This window comes from Gadus chalcogrammus, chromosome 14 (genome assembly GCF_026213295.1).
Source record: "Gadus chalcogrammus isolate NIFS_2021 chromosome 14, NIFS_Gcha_1.0, whole genome shotgun sequence".
NCBI classification, from domain to species: Eukaryota; Metazoa; Chordata; class Actinopteri; order Gadiformes; family Gadidae; genus Gadus; species Gadus chalcogrammus.
The window spans coordinates 10,025,044-10,044,583 of record NC_079425.1 but is presented as its reverse complement, the minus strand read 5'-3'; the positions used below and the strand labels follow the sequence as shown (position 1 = coordinate 10,044,583).

At 43.7% G+C, this 19,540-nt stretch overlaps 1 protein-coding gene across 3 annotated transcripts; it reads right to left on the bottom strand.

Moving 5' to 3' along the window:
• Positions 1 to 425: 425 nt before the first annotated feature.
• On the bottom strand, positions 426 to 16,464 carry mrvi1 (murine retrovirus integration site 1 homolog). 3 transcript variants are annotated; one of them, XM_056608220.1, is made up of 21 exons: positions 16,298 to 16,464; positions 11,561 to 11,782; positions 10,244 to 10,350; positions 10,071 to 10,135; positions 9,464 to 9,637; positions 8,975 to 9,016; positions 8,812 to 8,861; positions 8,497 to 8,535; positions 7,651 to 8,154; positions 7,457 to 7,535; positions 7,212 to 7,329; positions 7,044 to 7,074; positions 5,347 to 5,487; positions 4,558 to 4,689; positions 3,969 to 4,122; positions 3,714 to 3,763; positions 3,392 to 3,556; positions 3,218 to 3,279; positions 2,200 to 2,331; positions 1,818 to 1,955; positions 426 to 1,475 (listed from the first exon to the last, which is right to left on the bottom strand). In XM_056608220.1, exons 2-21 carry the CDS (start codon positions 11,630 to 11,632, stop codon positions 1,232 to 1,234), a joined length of 2,499 nt encoding a protein of 832 aa, XP_056464195.1. In that variant the 5' UTR covers positions 11,633 to 11,782; positions 16,298 to 16,464; the 3' UTR covers positions 426 to 1,231. The 3 variants fall into 3 exon arrangements, with proteins under 3 accessions (XP_056464195.1, XP_056464194.1, XP_056464196.1); XM_056608219.1 differs by having other exon boundaries at positions 11,561 to 11,779; XM_056608221.1 differs by having other exon boundaries at positions 8,845 to 8,861; positions 11,561 to 11,779.
• Between the last annotated feature and the right edge of the window lie 3,076 nt (positions 16,465 to 19,540).

Here is a 19,540-nt window from a genome sequence, read left to right as displayed (position 1 = left end):
AGTGCAGCCGTGGTGTCCTGGTCAGATGTTAGCGGTCCATGACACTGGGTGGCCAGCTGTGACGTGCAAAAAAAACCTGTTTTCATGGGCAGAGGAAAGGGGGCAATACAGCCGTTCCATCACAATCAAGTGAAATATTATGCTGACTGAGTTATGACTGTCACATGATAGATAGATAGATAGATAGATAGATAGATAGATAGATAGATAGATAGATAGATAGATAGATAGATAGATAGATAGATAGATAGATAGATAGATAGATAGATAGATAGATAGATAGATAGATAGATAGATAGATAGATAGATAGATAGATAGAGAGAGAGAGAGAGAGAGAGAGAGAGAGAGAGAGAGAGAGAGAGAGAGAGAGAGCGAGAGAGCGAGAGAGAGAGATAGATAGAAGAAAGCAGAAGGTGCGCAGTTAAGACCATATTGATTATCAGCCTATGAAAAGGAAGTCCGTTTTTCAAGCACCTTTATTGAAAAGGTGATCTGGTACAGCATTAAATACAACACAGTTTGACACACAGGTGCAAAAAGAGTTTTTTAAGTGTGTGCACTCATTGAGAGAGAAAAAAATGTAGGTGCTCGAACGACCGACACGAAATGAACAAGATATTGCACTTTAAGAAAACTACACTGGAATGTGCTTACATCTCTGCTTAAATATCTCATAGAATTATATTACTTACAGTGAAAAATATTCTAAATATCCATTTAACCAACTCTCCAGAACTTTATAGTCTACCAGCCCTGAGAGATTAGACATTAGGACACTATAAGAGTTGACATGTACATGCTGTCTCCTGTCTAAAGTGTGGTATTGAAGTAGCAATCCAATAGGTTATCATTCAGAGTTCCATCTGATACAGCAAATAAATATATAACCGCACGAATCGTACTCTGTTATTGGTCCCTTAACACAGAGTATCCCTTTACCAACTGCATTCATTTGGTAAGTTTGTGATCCAAATTATATTGTAAGCGATAGGGAAGAATTGTATACATATATATATATATATATATATATGTATAAAAAAAAGAATATATATATGTATATATTATTTTTGGTTGTTTTTTTGTTTTTTAAAGCTCCCAAGCCTACACCCTTTAATCACAAAGTCCTACAAAGAGTTCTAGATTCCCATCCGCTATAATTTGAGTATATGGAAGACGCTTCCATCATTGGACGGTTCAAGGGGAATGAAAGGAATGAGTTTCTCCTGGTTATTATTCTGTGGTGGGATTCTTCGGCTGTGCTGCCACGGTCAGTCCAAAGATCTTCTTCTTGCCCTGCACCAATGCCTTTTCTGCTGAGTCCACATGGCTGTTGTTGTATCCATTTAAGTATGTAAAAACGTTGACCACCAGAAAGATCACCAGGCACAGTGTCAGGGCAATCCAAAAGGGTCGATGTCGCCAGGAAATCTTGGGCCAGTAGCGGTCGAGAAGAACAAGAACCTCCTCCATCTTGCTGTGAAGATGAGACATAAACAATGGCTTAACATGGAAATGATGAACATGACAACAGCGTTCTCTGATTTCTGGAAAATGAGAGTTAACAGTTTAGCAAGAATTACTTTTTATACACCAATTTAAATACACAGATATTGTATTAATAGTATCCTATGAATAGTATATGTGTGCAACTACAAAAATATGCTACTGAAATGGTTAAGTTCAACACCACAAACACACACACACACACACACACACACACACACACACACACACACACACACACACACACACACACACACACACACACACACACACACACACACACACACACACACACACACACACACACACACACCTGCTGGACTTCTTTGCCATGCTGCGTTTCCCGCTTTCCTCGTCTTTGTTCCCAGACTGCAGCAAGGTTGCCTGGACTTTCTCGGGCTCCTCGCAAATCTCTTGGCTCTCCTTGCTTTTGTTTAGTCCCTCTTGATATCTGAGGTTCAAATAATATTTTCATTTTTCTATTTGCACCAAAAATTGGAATGCATCACTTACAAGCTGCATACTAGTTTTACTATGATACAGTTTGTGTGATATACCAGTCACTAATCGTGCTTGAGCTCCACAGTGAGCATGCAGTAGGCTAGCGGTCCCTATAGATCAGCTTATGTCCTACGTGTCCCCATATGACAGAGGTGTATGAAGAGGCAGCACAGGGACCGAGGGGACGACATTACCCTTTATTATAGTATTCCTCTTCCATCTTAGCCTTGAGCTCAGCCCTGATCTCGGCCCGGAGCTCCTCCACGTTGACCGCAGGCTTTGCCGGAGCAGCCGGCTCACCCTCCGGCGCTGACACCCTACTTCCACTGTGATGTCACAGGGAGGGAAGGAGACTGGTTAAAAGCATTCTAATACCGGGAGCAGGACGGCTCACTTACACTCACTCTTTCTTGACAGCATCGCAACCGTGTCTTCATAGAAAGGTCAAAAATAAACAACACATTTGAAACTCATGTGAGTGGGGAGGGTCTTGAAAGAAAAAGAAGAATGGAGAGAAAAAAAAGGAAATATCAGTGGATCTTCTCCACTTTTTTTGTTATTGACTCTGGCTTCCTCTCAAGGCGCCGCCACCCCGGCTATGAGCTGTGTCTTTTAGTTGAAATACTGCGGACATATACACTCAGACTAACCTTCTCGCAATACCAAGAAAGGAGACCTGTGTTTAGGTTTGGTCAGACGCTTGCCCCAAATGTTTAGAGTATCTCACAGGGAAGTAGCTCATCTACCCAAAGCTCAGTCTTAAAGTGTTTTTTAAACGTTGCTATTCTTTTCAGAAGCACCATAAAAAAGGCCAAGTTCAACATAAAACTTAACTATGTCACGTAACGGGATATTTGCATGTCATCTAATGACATGTTGGGATGATCTTTTAGCTTTTATCCCATAAACAGACCCAGCCACTCGAGGTTTCTCAGGGAATGGTTCCTGGGAAACATAGCCTAAAGGTCACACAAACAAACCACAGACAGCTAAAAATGTTGTCCGATAACACGAGTGATTGCACAGTTTTGCATGGCCTATTGTTTTAAGATGGGGCGAGACGTCGGCAATCATGCCATAGTGCGTGTGTGCGTGCTGTACATATGTGTTTGTGTACATAAGTGTCCGTGTCCATGTCTGTATCCGTGTGTGTGTTTGTGCACACACAAGCGTTTCTGTGTGTGGCTTCTGTGTACGTAAAAGGTCCCCCACCTTTCTGTTGGCTGTCCGGCCTCAACAGGAGAAGCGTTGCCTTTTGAATCCGTCGCCTCACACTAAAGAGCAGAGCCAACCACAAACAAAACTCCATTATCGTGCGTCTAATAAATCAATGGCAATGCGTGCGTCTGGGTCATTATGGCCGAGTTGAGGAACCGGAGGGCCTACCAGGACAGGGAGAGCGGCCCCACCGAGGGGTCCGGATGCGCCTGCGGACGGAGGCGGGGGGCCGTAGGAGGGTGCGGGGATGGGTCCGGCGGGGGTCTGACCCGGGATGTTGAGGAGGTTGAACTTAGGGACCACCGCCACGCTGACCCTGCGTCTTGGCAGCGCCTGATGACACCGCCGCGAGCGTGACGGAATGGAGAACACACGTTATCACGCAGGGTTAAAGGAGCAGAGGAGCCATCAGGGCAGTTTGTTTGTTCGTAAACAAAACGAATAAAAAACGTTGAGGTAGTTGAATGATCACAAAGAATAGTGTCTTTACCTTTCCAAGTGTGAGGGACATGGATCTTGATGGTCGGGGAACCCCATCATCTTTATTCCACACAACAACAAGACAGGGTTACGTGAGACCATAACACACGCCCATATTAGGTATCAATGCCACTACGGAGCCGCTTAAGTTCCAGGATGACATAAAGACTTTGAAGATGCATCTTTTGAGGTATCTCTGGCTGTGGACAAAACAAATTTAAGAGGACTTGAGGTCTAAAGTTTTGTTTTTTCGATGGCGCTTCACCTCCAGTGTCAATAGATCCTCCGTAGCAGCGGATGGAGTTCTGATTGGCCAGCTTCTTGAACTCCGTCAGCTCTGCATGGTCCTTCTCATAAGTCCTCTTCAGGTTCTCCACGTACTGCATCATCACTTCTGTGGCCTTGTTCATGCGTTTCTCCTGTTGTCAGGCAGAACAGCAATGGGGTGAGTTGCGGAACCATTAATCGAAACCCAAAAATTGTTTTGTGGGGGGGGGGGTTATTTGAATTCAACTTTATTTGTATAGTGCATTTCATACAAACAATATGGCGTTCAATGTGCTTAACATACAAAATATAATAGAACAATGAATTACCGCATAAGAAATATGAAGTGCTGACATTTAAAATAAGAAAATAGAGCAAATAACCAGGTACGGCAAAGAACGATGATATAAAAGATGGCATAAGTAAAGTAGTAACTACCACAATGCAAACACTGGGCTAAAAAGGTATGTGTTAAGCGTTTTTTGGTGTGGTGAGGAGCAGAGAGCATGTAACGTCCACAACTGGTCTGTAAATGGGCCTGGTGGATCCATTAGTGGTAGTGGTGTTGGTGGTAGCGGGTGTGGTACCTGACGCACGGCCCCCACTATCTCAGCCCGGCTGGACAGCCTGGTGGCCAGGCGATGCAGTACTGACACCGTCTCAATCAGCCGCTGGTACGCCTCCCGCTGTTCCAGGTTCTGCCACTGGGGGGAGGTCATCTGCAACAGCCAGCACCACGGCCACATTCATCATCAATGCTCATACAGTTGTAGATGAAACAACTCAATTAAAAAGAGGGGGGAAACATGTTTGAATAAAGCATGCTGTTGAAAAAAACTCAAAAAGACTAAACAAAATATGCCAATACGGGAAGACAAATTGGAAATTTTAAATGTGTTGAACGGGTAACCGGTTGAGATGGTCCATCTCATTTGGGAGGGGTCCCGACACCGTTACAACAAAATAAACAAAGAAGCACCTCAAAACACAAAGACATGACCTTTTTAATTCCCCTCTTAGCCCCTTTCATATTGCACCTAGTGGAGACCCTCCTATAAATGTTATTCAACATAATGAAAAGGGTAGACTGGGACAGCTGGGAAATCTAGTCTAGATAGAGGGCATCAACATCTGAACCTCTTAATAGTCCTCTCAATAGTAGTTTATAGCAAAGTTTTCATGTTTATGCACATTTTTTCAATTCGTATATTTTATAACCGTATTTTTGCATTCATATTTTAGGCTTATTTGATTGCATTTCTATGCTCCATTTGTACTCTAATTATTCTCCATCCCGAGCAAAAGCACTTGTTACAGCTTCTCTGGGGATTTCTGAAGTGCACTCTGGATGTGAAAGTGAAAGTGATGGAGGAAACCTTCAGAGCTCCTTTGAACTCCTCCAGCTCCTTCTCCGTGTTCTCCTCGGTGAGGTGGCGCTCCCGCTCCGCCTGCTTCATGCGTGTCTCCAGGGTGTAGTTATCGTTCCGGTAGGCCAGGGACAGCTGGACGAAGGCATTCTGTGGAGCAGCAGAGGGGTGTTCATTGCCCTGACTACACAGTGGATGATCCCATGTATTGATAGATGATCATCGTCCACTGATCAGGATGGAGCCATGATCCATGACTCTGGAGGAGACATGCTGGAGGAGAGTGAACAGTTTCAACCTCAGGTAATGGATTTATAGTGCTGACTGCTAGGAGGACCAAGTGATATATGCTCCCCTTTGTCTTGTCCCTACTGCCATAGGTCTCTTAAACTGTTAATTGCACGTATTCTGGTTGCCTCATTGTCCTTTTTGGACACTCTTGTGCCACTGTGATTTCCTGTCCGGACTGCCCCTGTATTTTATTGTACTGTTGTTGTAATTGCATTAGAACATTGCTTAACATTCATTGTATATTTGAAAACCATTTGAAAAAAAAATAACCCTGATTATTGGTCAATTGTGGAGGCTCTCCACCACCAGTTTGATCGATTTAAGAGCTATAATTTTAGTGTACGATTTTAGAAATGACATTGCTGTCTGTCAGCTATTAGGGAGTGAAAAGCTCTGTGAGACGTAAGTTCAGTTTGACTGCACGCTTGCCTCTTTATGAGACAATTTCAATTTTTAGACTGCTCCCGGTTCATTTCTGCCTGATCACGACCTTTCTGCCATGATCGGTTCAGTGAGTTCATCTTGCCTGACAACCTGAGTTCAACATGCCTCAATGACAGGGAAGGGAGTGAGGGAGGGAGGGAGGGAGGGAGGGAGCAGAGAGCGAGGGGAATTTTTATTGGGGGGGTTGTATGTTGTCCAAATCTGTCTCTTGTGCTATATTTCTTCACAACACAATATTTTTTACCTACAGCAGCGTTAAACCCAGAATGCCGGAGATATGACATGGGAATAATAAGCCATCATTCTGCCATTCAAGGCTCACAGCTGGGCGGATCAAAGCCTTGTCCAGCAGCATTCCAGGCGCTCTCAGAGTGAACACGGGCCAGGGGTTGTCAGGAAATACATGGCCTCTGACTGTCCTAATCCCCAACTGGTCCCCATGGGAATGACAGGGAGGGGCAACAACAGCCATAGCCTGCAGAACGCAGTGTTGTGTTTGTGTTCAGAAACAGAAACAGGAAATCTCTGAGCCTCTCATCAGTCTTGATTATGAAGAGAGAACCCACTTCCTGGGGTTGGAACTATGCTCGGTATAGAGTTGAGTGGGCCAAAGGGATAACTATTGACAGTTAGGGTTAGGGTAAACTGTGTGTGGAAAGTGTTTAAATAACGTAAAAAGTGTCTTGATACAATTTTCTACAGTTAGGGTTAGGGTTAGAGTGCACACTAACCCTAACCCTGGAACCTTTAGTGAGAGAGTAATTATGTAAATCAGAATTTCAACACAATACATTTAAAAATGTATTTCGGTTTCAATGTGAGAAATTAACAATTTTTTATTTTTTAACTATTAAGTATTATACCAAAGTTGGCCTTTTTTATATGCATAATAAATCTAACTGTCTCACATTATTTTACAGCAACGTTGGATGATTTTGAAGAATTACAGAATGACGTTGCATGATACTGACCTCAACTTCTTTTTCAGTGAGGGGGGGTGCGCTGCAACAACAAACACATAAACAAAACTGTTAGTCCAAGTCACATTTTTCCCATTTGGCAGCATAAGAATGATGAGCTTGAACCCGATGCACTGATAAGACGCTATTTTGCGTATGATCAGTCAAACGTAGACCTACCAGCCAGGCAGGCCACGGTGGAGCTTGAGTTTCCTCAGCATCACGTCTGAGATGTTGGGCATGGAATCAGTCTTCTCCTTCACATCCTCCCCGCCTGGAGAGGTAGGCGACGGTAGACCTGCGGTCACACGGTGAAGGTAAAAAAAAATCAACGTTTCGATTGGTATTCACGTTTTTACAATTACGCCATCTACTGGTGGAAGTGTGGAATGAATGCAGTACCAGCTGAGGGATAGGAAGTGTACCTTTTTCGTGTTCACTTGTCTCACTCAACTCTGGTAACGTTGACCCCACAATGCTTTGGTTGCGCAGTAGCTTGTGCTCCTGTGCAAACACATTTTTTCAGGTATATAAACATGTTTAGACTTTTCCAATACAAAGGGGATCCAGCTATAAAACGAGACGTCATCTTGAACGTAAAACATCAACTTCAATGCACCTCTCTAAGTTTGGAAAGCTTCTGTGTGGCGACGGGCTGGGCGGGGAAGTCCTTGTACCCCGACTGCTTGGACTGGCCGTCCCGGGACTTATCCGGGAAGGTGAAGACCTCTTCAGGACCGGGGCCCGGGGGCGGAGCTCCGTTCCTGCTGTTCAGGGTGCCAACAGTGTCCCAGGACACGGCCCTCATCAACGGGGGGAAGGCCCCGATGGTCTTGATCTCGGCCGTGCACGGCGCCTGCTGCGTGGGCAGCCGGGGGACGGGCTTGGCCACCCCTGTGGCCGGGGCCTGGGTGGGGCTCCGTCCGGGACCCGAGGTCCCCTCCTCCGGGCGGCCCCCGGCGGTCGGAGCGGCGGCAGCCACTGGAGAGGCGGGAGCGGTGATGCTCTTCTTGGCCAGGGACGGGTCGCAGTTCTCCTTCTGGACGGCGTAGCGCGGCGTTAGGGTGCCAGAGGACACCTTTCTCTTCTCCGCCGGCTTCCAGTCCACCAAGAGACGGGCGCCCTGAGAGAGCAGCAACACAACACGGTCATGGAGCTTTAGAAGACCACAACCAAAGGCAGAATGGACGCAGAGATCTCCGTCTCAGACAATCATACAAGAAGCAATCTTGTTAAAAAACTTCATTGTGAATAAAATAGAATAGAATAGAAACACTTTTTTGCACGCAAACGGTTGTCTTTGTTTGCCAGTGCAGTTTGCCACCTGAGTATAATTCTGATGTTAAAATGTAATTAATTTGTTAATTCATTTATGAATACTGATTGTGCGCTACTTCCTGATGGTATACGTGTTTTAATGAATTGGTTCATTAATCTATGAGTAATTCATCTGATTGTCAGTTACCTCCTGCTCCTGAGTTGGGACATTGGGCTGGTCCTTCACCTACAACACATGGTTCATGAAGGTCAAAGCACATCCCACTTTATTTATAGAGCGCTTTGCGTGCCAGTCAGCACAGCAAAGTGCCTAACAACAAGAACTTAGAATTTAGTTTAAAATAAGATACATTTGAGCAGCAAGAAACAGTTTAAGAGAGACTCATGTGAGTTGGATTGAACACTGAACATTACACATTAAGCGATTAGGAGAATGTTAAGTTTAAAAGGTTGGCTAAAACTGTACTGCATGCATCTTTAAATATACTGTTGGCCAGCTCACCGGACTGGCTGACTGTGTAGCAGCATAGCTCACCTCTGCTGCTCCTACAGCTGAAAGAGCACAATATCATCATTACTGCTGTCATGTAACAGCACCTTTGAAACGGTTCACACTATGTCACATGGGATGAACTTCAAGAACTTCAAGAGGCTACGGGAGGTACCTCTAGATGGCGAGGGTGGTGGAGTTGGATTTGGAGTAAGTCCTGCAGGAAAAAATAATATTACGCAAAAAAAAAACTGCTGCAAAAACGTTTGTCAACTTATGAAACTTGACCGTTACGTTTTCACTTACTTGTGCTTGTTACTTGTGCCGTTGATGATGTTAAACTTCAGTTTATGTGTGATATCACTTTTTGTTTGGGTCTGTTGAGCTACGGGCCATACATAACAAGGGCCATGAGCACTGTGTGTGTGTGTGTGTGTGTGTAGGTGTGCATGTGGCTGTGCGTGTGTTTGAGTGAGTGTTTGTGAGTGTGTGTGCCTTTACATGTATGTGTGAAGGTGCCTGTGCCTATGCTAATGCGCGCGCGCGTGCGTGCGTGTGTGTGCGTGTGTGTGTGTGTGTGTGTATCTGCCTGTCTGTCTGCCTGTCTGTCTGTCTGTCTGTGTGTGAGTGTGCGTGCGTGTGTTCGTGTATGCAGGTGTCGTACCTGTGGGGGCCTCGGTCAGGCTGCAGGTGGACCTGCGTCCCCGGCGCGTGAGGAAGCGGTCGCTGACCTTCTTGGCCTGCTCCAGCAGATCCAGGTTCTTCAGGCGCTCCTCCTCCGACAGCTGGGGCTCCTGCAGCGCATCTTTCACCAGGTCGATCACCTGGCCGGCGCTGTCTGAGGGGAGCACGCATGCACACACACACACACACACACACACACACACACACACACACACACACACACACACACACACACACACACACACACACACACACACACACACACACACACACACAAATGCACGCAGATACACACACACACACACACACAAAAAAACACACACACACACACACATATGGACTCATACACACAACGCAGCAAGAGAGAGAGAGAGAGACAGAGACAGAGACAGAGACAGAGAGAGAGAGAGAGAGAGAGAGAGAGAGAGAGAGAGAGAGAGAGAGAGAGAGAGAGAGAGAGAGAGAGAGAGAGAGAGAGAAAGGATGCATATATTAATACCATTGGGTCCAGTCAAATTGACTCCCTATGACTCATTTTAAATCAGAGCGACAACACGATCACAGTAGAGGCCACAGGTCAACCTTACCCACGGTGGTAATGGGCGTCCCAGAGAGGGAGGTTCTGGACAAGCGACTCCGTGGACTGTGTGGTCTGCAAGATGACCGGCAGAAAAAAACTATTTAAAATTCACCGTTTTTTTTTTTTTACCATTGAACCATCAAAGTGAGCCTGATGAGGGTCGTGTTTGATGGGGGATACCTGGCCAGGTCCAGTGGGTGACCCTCCTGCAGCACCACCGTGGCCTTCTGCGGGAACACAATGGTGGGTGCCGTCATGACCACCGCCTGGCTCTCCCCTGCCACGTACTGTGAGACCAGAAAAGGAGGAACAAAGGAACAAACACAAAGACGTAAAATACAACGCAACCCAAATAATATCACAAATGGAGGTCAATGCTGATACATTATCGCACCGTGGAAGAAGTTTTTCTTTAAAATTGTATTCGAGAACTTATATCATGTTTGTACAAACCTCTATAAAGGCTGTTGCGCGAGGAGGCATAGACATTTACTGGTAAACAAAAGCCAGAGGGTGTAAATAAATATATACACAGCTTGTTTCAGCCTCGCTCCGGCAACTACCTACTCAATCATATCAAATAGCATTGACGTCAGGGATGGATGATAGGTTCTTGAAGTAAAAGCACATCAAGGGTCGATTTGGCCTTTATTGATACAGTTTTATCCAAATAGGTATTCTACCAGGAGTTGCTATTCAAACGTAGGTGATATACAACACATAACATACCACACGTCGTATAAAGTTCTTTAAATGCAAGCCTCTGCAAGTCCCTATCTGGCCATCATAGGGGACTGACGTGAATTAAGAGAAGCTGAACATAAAACAGAAACCCAATAGGAGTGTGTCTGAGGGATCGGACAAGATGTACCTTTTGGGCTAGGACCCTCATAAAAGAAATACCTCGACCGGTAAAAGCTGCTAAGAAGCAATTATTCTGTCCCATTTATACTCTTGGCCCCGCAGATTAGATTAGAGTGCTTCTTCGTTACATTCTGCTGAGATATGATCTGGCTGCTTAGTGTTTATGTGTGACTGCAGCGGAAGGCAACCTTCTCCAAGCGTAGGATAACTCTGGCATGGCTTGGCTGTACAGACAGGTCCTTCAACCTTAAATGAAGATGTAGGTAAACATTGTCTCCATGCCCTCTGACTACCTACCAACATGACCGAGGGAAGAGAACATAGTGCTCCATATTAGGGCGATTCGTAGAATTGGTAGAGTGCTGCAACAGGAAGAGGCTTTATACAAGACTGAACAGGGACCTTTTCTGGATAACACAGTCCAACAACAACAATCACAAAAACACCTGTGTTAGAAATGCTTGTATAATAAACGTCCCTTCCCTACCGACTCGGTGGCTTTTAATAGACACCCGTCGCATTTCCTAAGTGGTACACAACTTAACGTAAACCTAAAATGTGTGCAGGTTCCAGTGTGTTGATGTAAGGGGCAAGCGGCAGGCAGATTAATGAAGAGAGTGGGGGCTCACTTACCGTGCTGGGCGAGCTAGAGGAGCTGTCGACCTCTTCTGGGGAGTCCTCCTCTTCCTCTGGGAGGGTGGGCATGGTAGGGAGCTGGGTGGGGCGGGAGCGGGTGTGGGGGAAGATAAAGGGGGCCTCAGCGACACACGGAGCTTCACAGGTCTTCTCCGGGTTACGCCCGCTCAGTCCAACCCCAGAGCCGATAGGTCGCCGCTCCTCCTCCTGCTGCTTCTGCTGCCCAGGCACGCACATACACAGACCAGGCATGCACATACACACACACATATACACGTGCACACACACACACACACACACACACACACACACACACACACACACACACACACACACACACACACACACACACACACACACACACACACACACACACACACACAGACACAGACAAACACATGCAAACATGCATTAATACATACACACACACACACACACACATACAAACAATTACATGCATATGCACACATAAATGCATACATGCAATAACACACACATGCAACCATGCACAGACGCACACACACATGCACCGACACACATATTGGCACATCGACACACAAAGGAAGTTAAAAAGGAGAACCAAGTTAATGATTAGGCCTTCTAGCAATTTCTAAGGGTCATGATTTGCAAAACAAAGATTACAAAACATTGTGAAGTAAAAGGGGTGTCTATTCACCGCACAAATTGTTCTTCCACCAATTGTATATTACCAAGTATAAAAACAGCTGGATTTTGTTGTTTTTCAGTGACACCTAATTTCTGCATATTGCATGAATAATGATGGGAATGCAAAGTCAAAAGAGCTAGGGTTTTCACAAACAAACAAATCATGAAATGGATCCGTCCCCACGATCGGGCTCTGGAGCTCCTAAGCAAAGTTGTAACTCAGATGGGATTCTGATCCTGAGCTGGATCAGAAATGTGATTTATAGGCTTTCCTTTTTAAGAATCCCTGTGTATAAACACAAAAGAAAATGTCAGGGTGACATTTCTCCAACCTCCCTGCCGATAGGCTACATCAAAAGTCACATGCTTGTAGGGTTGTCAAAGGCTGTCAAATAACGAGTTTGAATAAAGAGCTGGATTGTGCTGGCGACGTTCAAGGACAGCTCAATAAGAATTTGGCACGAGGGCTTTTCGCTCTGAGCTACAGAGCCTACAGAAATCACTCACCACCTTATTTACCTTTCTGCTAGCATCCAGATATTTTTATTTAGCAGTGTAGAACTGCATTTGTATCTTTGTTTAAAATCTAGCCTGGCCTCTATTAAAGGACATAATGGAAGAGGCATCCCAATGTGAAACATAACATGTTCACCCCAATCTGCCTTTAGGCGTTTATTAAATATGCTGGGAAAATATTTTCTGGATTCAGTGCCAGGAATAAATTGTCAGGCAAAAAAGTAAAAAAAAGAAAATCAAGCAAGCAGCTAAATAAGGTAACACATGACATTCCCTTTAGTCAAAGAAAAGATAAATATTTACGCGAGTTATTTTTAAGATGACCTCAATCACAGGCAACCTCAAGCTTTACTTAATGTACGAGTATTATTCCAGTTATTCTCAAGTAGCCAAAAAAACATTTCAAACAAAAATGGAGTGATGAAGATATGATTAATGCATCTTCATATTGGTGTTTTTAGCAACTTAATGCATATTGATCCCATACCAATACTAACAGGCTATTCTTCAGTGGGATGTTCCCATTTCCACCCAAACATGGCTGAGAGGGATGTGAGCGTGTGACAATGTAAACACTGGGGAGCCTGCTAAGACTCACCTCTCAGACCCATTCCTTTCTCTGTGCACCTTTTATTTTAAACAAACTGAATTTCATTGAGAGCCTGACTTCAATGTGCAGTGTTGTTGTAATGCTACTCCGCTGGCTAAGCTAAAAAGCTAAAAGCCGCTGTCGGCTTTTAGCTTAACACCAAAATAATATAGCACTTGACTTAAAGCAAGGCATTTCACTCACAGCTGTTTTGTAAAGACAGCCTTGGTGCATCGTAAATAGAGTAGAGATTATCAAAATTAAAGTCAGTCATCAGAGCTACTCATTCTGACAATTTTTCTTTGCCAATGGGGAGATCAGGAATGTTTGTAGTTCAAATGAATAAAGAATAGCATGGACTAGGATCCTGGGTATGATTTATACCAATAATATAAATTATACTAAATAACACTTCAGCATGTCTTCTATAAAGTGTTTTTTGCCTATCTCTGGTTCAATAAGCTATGCATTGTATATTCACAGATTGTATCATTCGTTTTGGTTGTTTAAGGCCCAATCCCATTTCTACCCCTTACCCCTTCCCTTTACCCCTCCCCCTTGTTTTGAAGGGGTAAGGCCCAATCCCATACCCCTTCCCCCTTCCCCTTACCCCTTTGTTCCCCTTACCCCTTTGTTCCCCTTATACCCTTTGTTCCCCTAACCCCTTTGTTTGTACCCCCCTTGTTTTTTACCCCTTCAAAACAAGGGGGAGGGATAAGGGGAAGGGGTAAGGGGTAGAAATGGGATTGGACCTAAAACTCATTCCCTGTTTCTTTCAGTCTTCATTGTTGGACATAAAACAGAAACTCAATAGGAGCGTGTTTGAGGGTTTGGACAACATGTACCAATTGGGCTAGGAACCTAGAATGTAAAACCAAACATTCCTGTTTATACTCTTAGCGAGTGTGACTTTAGACTGTTGCCCATGACCCCCTGCTCTCACATGGCCCATCAGAAGCCCTTTTGGCTCAAGTTATCCCAATTTGAGTAGTGCTGGCTTTTTTGTGAATGATAAGCGGAACTATGGGAGGCGAGCCGCCTATCTGAAGATTGGCAAGGGACGTTTTACTGTTTTAACATTTATAATATATAGCAGTAAAGAAGAAGAAACAAAAAAAGGACATAGCATTTCATAAAGTAGAAGCAATCCCAACTTCATAAATCATGGGCGCTTTTCTTTGTTTTTGTCCGTTGCTATATAATCGAAGTCATTTTGTCCACATAAATGAACAATGTACAAGATGGTTAGCCGGCTTGAATACAAACAACAACATTTCCATTATAGGCACAGTATTCAAAATGTTAGGGGCAATCTTTGCCTTGAGACATTTTTGTACAATCTTGATAAATGAGTCGCTCATTCGACAATAGCGGAAGCAGACTGTTTAATCCTGCTCGTCTATCTTCTGGGGAAGTACAATTTGCATCTGGTCAAAAGAGTGCAAAGTGTGCTGCACTGTACATTAAACTAACTCTTCAGCTCCACACTGCCACCGATGCTGTGTTATTTTGCTTCATGCTGTCCACCACATGTGAAAATCTTCCACCTCTAGTGCACTGATGTGCTTAGTCTGCTATTCCAGAACCTTTTGTTGTCGTCCTACCTTTAGACTGAGTGTTGGGCTCTTTATAGAGTACACACACAGTGTTTGAAAGAAACCAAACTGCTTGGTTGATTCAATGTTTTTGTCAATAATTATTAGTTTTATTAATCATCATTGATCACGTTTAGGGGTAGATCAACCAGAGGAAAGATGAACCAGAGGAGTTCATTAAATCTCTCTTGTTTCCCTTAAAAACTCAGGAATAAGAAAGCACAATAATCCACCAACAGTAAAATCCACTGGGTTTAATTGTGTATGATACATGCAGATTTGATACAGTGCTGCTACTTAAAACTCAGAAATATGAAGGCACAATAATCCACCAACAGTCAAATTTCCATTGCTGAATCCCAACTGTTTCTGATTGTGTACAATACATGTAGATTCGTTGCAACACCGCTATTATGGTCATTCCAAAAATAGCAAAGCACATACAGTGAGGTGCAAAAGCTGCCGGACCGTGGGATAGAGAGATAACATTTGCAGCGTAATTCAATCTCTCTGATGACTTCCTGTTGTTGTACATCACAGAACACACGTCTGCAATGCTGGGCGCAACATGTGGGTCGCTTCCTGGGCTGCCTCTGTGTAAGACCCCCCCTTATCCCCAGCCCTCGGGGGACGTAACAGTTCCCCCAGCCGTGTCTCGCTGTCTCTGCATTGAGAGAAAGCAGCGAGCCCTCCTCCTCCCTCCCCAGTTACATAAGCCTATTCTCTTTCACTCTCTCTCTCTCTTTCTCTTTCACTCTCTCCCTCGCTCTCTCTCTCTTGTGCCAGATTTGTTTAAAATTTGCTTTTGTCAAGATGAAGGAGCACAAGGCAACAGAGGAAGTGGTCATTTTAAAGCAACAGTGGGAGAGAACAGGAAAGAGAGGACGTGTGAAAGGCTAGAGGGATCCAGAGGAGGATCTGAATGAATGATCTGAATGTCGTGACAAGGAGAGATAAAAGATCACTTATTCAAAACAGAGATATTCAATACTGGAGCACAAACTCTGTGATAGAAGATACCGTTTTCACATTTGTGCTAAAAAATACTAACCATAATCAAATAAGTATTCCCATCCCAAATAGGGCTGCTCACTGAGTTAGACTCTCAGGCACTGCATCGGTTTCAAGTAAATTCAAACTCAAATACATAAGTCCAGAATCTCAAAGTATGCATGCAAAAGGGCTGAACTATTTGCTCTGTTGATGTCCTTGTTTTGTTTTTGCTCACAGCAGTGTAAGAGCTGTCTGTTTGCAAACGAACAACTAAAGAATCAACATAATAACTAGTTCAGCCTGCATCGCACGTTGGCAGCATGCATCAAACAACACTCTGTCAATAGTCATACAAATAAATAAACACACGTCTACCTGAGCTCTCCACCACTGTTGAAGGGAATACAGATATTCGTTGACCTCTTCCCTCACATCATCTTTCCACAGTCAAACTGTCATTCTCCGGCTTTTACACAGAAAACTGTGCTTCTCTCAGCCTTCTCCTTCCCCTCTGCTCTCCTTCTCTCACTCTTTTTTCTACATCAGCCTCTCTTTCACTCCTGGGAGCTTTGACCATTTAAGGAGAAGGCTTGGTATGCCTTGTTCAGCTGCTGTGAGGGCCTGTGTGTGTGTGTGTGTGTGTGTGTGTGTGTGTGTGTGTGTGTGTGTGTGTGTGTGTGTGTGTGTGTGTGTGTGTGTGTGTGTGTGCGTGTGTGCGTGTGTGTGTGTGTGTGTGTGTGTGTGTGTGTGTGTGTGTGTGTGTGTGTGTGTGTATGTGTGTGTGTGTGTGTGTGTGTGTTTTCAGTGTGGCTTCACAGAGCCATGACTGACCATCTCTAAAACCATAATGTTTAACCATAAGCTAAAATCTGGTGAAAGTTATTTTGTTTTTGTTGAGACTATCTTGTTTTTATTGTCACTAAGAGAGAGAGAGAAAGAGAGGGAGAGCGTTAGTGAGAGAGAGAGAGAGAGAGAGAGAGAGAGAGAGAGAGAGAGAGAGAGAGAGAGAGAGAGAGAGAGAGAGAGAGAGAGAGAGGGGGGAAGGGGGTAATTTGTATGTGTGTGTCTGTGCTGTGTGTGTACAGTGTGTCCCCTCTAATATTTCCATAATAGCATATTTGTGATGGCTTTTTTAGTTTTTTATGTGCTAGAAGCTAGCTCATGTAGCTTCCGTGAACCTTTTAAATAATTTTCTATACCATAAAACCCTCCATATATTCAAATCAAATGTTAATGAGTTGTATTAATGCACAGTCACCTATTGATGCCTTCTTTAAAGGAAGCCAAATTTCACATTTTAAGATAGTATCATGTCATTCTTGTATGGAAAATGAACCCCAACAAAAACACATTATTACGTTGTCAGTTTTTCTGTTTGTGTAGTAGCGGACTACAGAGAATACTATCCTACAACTGTGTGCAATAGAATGATGAGAGAGGAGTCTTACCACGTTGTTGTTCTCTTGTCCTTTGTCATCTGCTGGAGCCAGGGTATACATGGGATACAGGGAAGACAGGAGACAGGGAAGAGGATAGATTTGCATTGAACAGGAAAAGCCTCCCGATGCAAATTTTGTTAAGAGAAATAAAATAAACTTTGCGATGCAGTGTGGCTTTGGTTAGAGCCATGGCCCTCATCTCATTGGTCAATTCGGGCGGCTGGTGGTGTATCAGGAAGGACCTCAGTCCCCCTCCCTCCCCCCTCCCCTACCTCTATTACTAAGGGCAACTATAACCTGGCAACCATTTATTATACATGCAGTGCTTGATCCAGTGGTTGAAAGCTCCTCAGGCCTCAAGGAAGGGCTATTGTTTGAACCATTTTAGGGCTCAATGGGGAAGACAGGCATTCTGTGATTTAATGAAAGCAACTTGCGTATCAATAACATTCCCCATTATTTATAGCACCAGAGGAGACAATTTTGATTGGTTTCTCGAGGTATGATAATTGGTTTTCTGCTAGTAGCTAATGTTTTTTCTTATTTTGTGCCAATGCAATGTCCTGTAAAGACCATCTTCGGGATATCCGAATGATGATTGATGTTCATGGAGTAAATATTATAACAAATACCAAAAATGAAGTGAGTTTATAAAGAAAATCCAAATACAATACAATATTTTCAAAAAAGGATGTTTGTGATAACAAAACGTTACGGTCAAGAAGAGCTGAGCGTATGGTATAATGTGTACTGTCATGAATAGTTCAAAGGTAGTCTATAAGACTGCAACTCAAAACCAATTTTCTGTCTTGTAATGGTCTGTGTAATCTCATCTCTCTAATCCATAATGTAATCTATATATATACACTTCATTCCTTACCAACCTGTATTATGTTAAGTGTACAGCAAAACTGTAACCAGAGTATTTCAGCTATGTGTAGAATAAACAAATAGAACATTTATACCCTGAAAATGTGTATAGTAAAATAATGAATCATTTGTTATCCTTATTATCCTGTTTTACTATCATTAATTACATTTCCACCTTCCCCCTTTCTGTACTGGCAGTTTTGAATAATGTTAATGTTTGCTGAGTCTATTTTCAGACTTCCTTGGAGATCGTAATAAAAGGGGAAGTTATTTAAACTTAGTCTTTCTTCCAAAACACACAGAGTAAGCTTAGAGCGAATCTATCCCCTGAGACTCTGCACAGGAATAAACCAAGAAGAAGGCAATAAAGGGCCAATCAAATAAATGTTATCCTGTAATTCACTACAACTTTTTAGAGTTATTCAGTCTTCTTCTGTGGTTATTCTATACAGGCGTTTTATGTTATCATCATACCGTTTGTGAGCGGCTGCTCAATGGCTTCTTGAGACATAGGAGGAGACGGAGGTGGAGGGGGACTTGCAAGTGGCTCAGTGTATGTTGGTCCTGTGTCAGCGGTCACTGTAGAATCAGCCGTTATTGATACAAGGCATTGTGACGCAATGGGAGCTGTTGGCTGTGAGGAGGTAGACACATAGAGATAACATACAGAGCACAGTCAGTGTTATCAGTGTTAAAGGCTTGTTTCATTACCCGGTAACTATGATGGATACACTTGTATTGTTTTATAATCCTGCATAACATGTAGACCTAGTTGTGAGGTTTGAAATACATCTAAGTGAATATGGATATACATAGATAAATATTTCCGAAATCCTTCCTAGCTCAAGTATTTCATTCAAACTGGTTTAATTAATATTGAGAAACATCACAAATCTGTTGTTTTTTTGTGATAAAACCAATGAAGCTACAACTAAAGATATCAATCCATCATATACATGCATATGAATCAGCAAAATCGATGTTAAAATGAACGTTATCTAAAAGATAACTTACTGAATCGAAAGTGAAACTAGCGATACAATCATCAAAGCCATAATAAAAATCATATTTGCAGTAAGCAGGAACCTACCACGGCTTGATCCCCTTCCAACCCTCTGGCCTCCAGGGCGCTCAGCTGGAGGTCTGTGTCCGCTGCCCTCCCCAGCGCTTCCCTCACCTTCTGGGCGATGCTCTCCATCCTCTCCCTCACCAGGCTAACCCTCTGCTCGCTCTGCCTCACCCCCTCCGCCGTCTCCAGGGCTCCGCTGATCAGAGCCTCCATCTTCCTCAGGCTGGCCAGCAGTCCGTC